Source organism: Monoraphidium neglectum, assembly GCF_000611645.1.
Source record: "Monoraphidium neglectum strain SAG 48.87 unplaced genomic scaffold scaffold04421, whole genome shotgun sequence".
In the NCBI taxonomy this organism is placed as follows: domain Eukaryota; kingdom Viridiplantae; phylum Chlorophyta; class Chlorophyceae; order Sphaeropleales; family Selenastraceae; genus Monoraphidium; species Monoraphidium neglectum.
The window spans coordinates 1-1,920 of record NW_014009208.1 but is presented as its reverse complement, the minus strand read 5'-3'; the positions used below and the strand labels follow the sequence as shown (position 1 = coordinate 1,920).

General features: G+C 65.6%; 1 protein-coding gene across 1 annotated transcript in view; it reads right to left on the bottom strand.

Moving 5' to 3' along the window:
• Positions 1-1,897, bottom strand: part of MNEG_14348 (putative Growth arrest-specific protein 8) — a gene marked incomplete at both ends in the record, with an annotated part of 3,608 nt that extends 1,711 nt beyond the window's left edge. Inside the window, 4 exons of the mRNA XM_014037180.1 lie at positions 62-228; positions 866-986; positions 1,430-1,583; positions 1,863-1,897. Of these exons, the coding sequence (XP_013892634.1) occupies positions 62-228; positions 866-986; positions 1,430-1,583; positions 1,863-1,897 (477 nt within the window). The remainder of the gene's footprint in view (positions 1-61; positions 229-865; positions 987-1,429; positions 1,584-1,862) is intronic.
• Positions 1,898-1,920: the final 23 nt, after the last annotated feature.

Here is a 1,920-nt window from a genome sequence, read left to right as displayed (position 1 = left end):
CACACACACACACACACACACACACACACACACACACACACACACACACACACGCACGCACGAGCGCCCGCCCCGCGCCCGCTCGCACGGCCGCCCGCACACGCGCCTGCTGCAGGGTCGCGGGGTCCAGGTGCGCCGCGGCCAGCACCTCGCCCAGCTGGGCCTCCTTCAGTTCCAATGCCCCGCTGAGCGCGGCAACTCGCTTCTCCAGTACCATGGACTTGAGCCCTGCAGAGTAGACAGAAGCGTTGGGGCCGATGAGGGCGCAGAGGGCAAAAAGCGTCAGGCCCGACGAGGGCGCACAGGTTGACAGACGGCCTGGGGTCAATTTGAGAGGGCCGGAGCCGCGCGGTGGGCGTGAGCTGCAGAAACGTCGGGGCATCCAGGCCGCGGCGCGCGTTGTGTTGCAGGGTAGCGCACGCGCGCTGCGGAGCTGGGTGGTCCGGGGCGCGGCTTCCGCGCAGGTGCTGCAGCGCGGCAGGCTGGGCCTGGCTGCCTTGCCCCCGCAGCCGTGAAAACGCCCTCGGCCTTGCAGCCTCCCGTTGTTGCAAGGGGCGGCCCAAGCCCCTTGCAAGCTGAGGAAGCATTCAGTTGGCCGGTTTGCCCACCCCTCATCCTAGCCACCTGCCTCGTTCTCACCCCTGCCACCCGCTCACCCCTGTCGCAACCAGCCGATTTGAATACCCGCCCCGTCCCATCGTTAACCCCTGCCCCAGCTTGAATTGGACCCCTGCCCCTGCCCAGACAAATTCCCTACTCATGCCCACTCTGAACCCTTGCCTCTGAACCCCTGCCCCTGCCGAAACAGCCCCCCCTGCCCAAGCTAAAACCCTGGCCCTGCCCACAGCAAAATCCCAATCCTCACCCGACCGCTGCACCACGTCGTAGACCCCAGACTCAAATTTCGCGCGCAGCGCGTCCCGCTCGTCCGACGCCGCGGCTAGCCGCTGCGTCAGCACCTCGCCCTCCCACTCCAGGGCCTTTATCTATGGGCGGCCAGCGGTGGTTTTTGGCGGTCATGATGGTCGGTGGCAGCGCGGTCCTTGACGGCAATCGTGAGCGTCAGTGGCCCAAACTCTAACCGAGCAGGAACAGAGCAACTACAGTCAAGACTTGGACCAACTTGAAAGTCGTATCAACTCGGCATTTGATGGTATCCCGGAATCAAGTTGATGCCCCAAGTATGGCGACGGGCAGTCCCGGCACGGCAGCCGACAGGGGCCACAACCAGTGCAGGGGGCGGCCGCCTCTGCGCATGCTCCATGCCCAGCGTCCCCCCGGCAATGCGAGGGAGGCGTGCGCCCCTGGCAGCTGCCCGCACCCTGTTGAGCTGGCACCTTATGCGACCATCTCACCCCCACCCTGCAAACCCCGCCAACCCCCTCTCCCCCAAACAAAAACCAACAACACCCGTCCCCAGGCGCCGCACCCGCTTCTCAGCAGCCGCGAGCCGCGCCTTTGCCGCCGCCAGCGACGCCTTGTCCTTGTCATATGCTGCCAGGGCCCCCCTCAGTGTCTCGACCTCTTTGAGGCTCCGGGCCAGGGGCTCGCTCAGCCGCTTGTTCTCCTGGGCTATCTCATACCTTGTTGGTTTTTGGATGGCGGTGGGCGAGGGCGAGCGGGGGGCAAGCGTGTACGGGCGTGGGTGGGGAGGGGGTGGCGGCGAGGGCGAGGGTTGCAGCGTTGAGCTCGCTGGCACGCGTGCGTCTGTGCGTACGAGCAAAGCGTGCAGGCGTGATGGAGAGGCGGCCGGGGTGCCCTTTATTGAGGGCACGCTTGCAAGCATGGTGCACACCAATGGATGCCCGGCTCCTGCATCCGCCCCTCCCAAGATCCGATTACCCCAGCACCGAAACACGCACATCAGCTTCTCATTCTGCGCCTCCCGCTTCTTCATCTCTGACACGTCCTCCTTCAGGG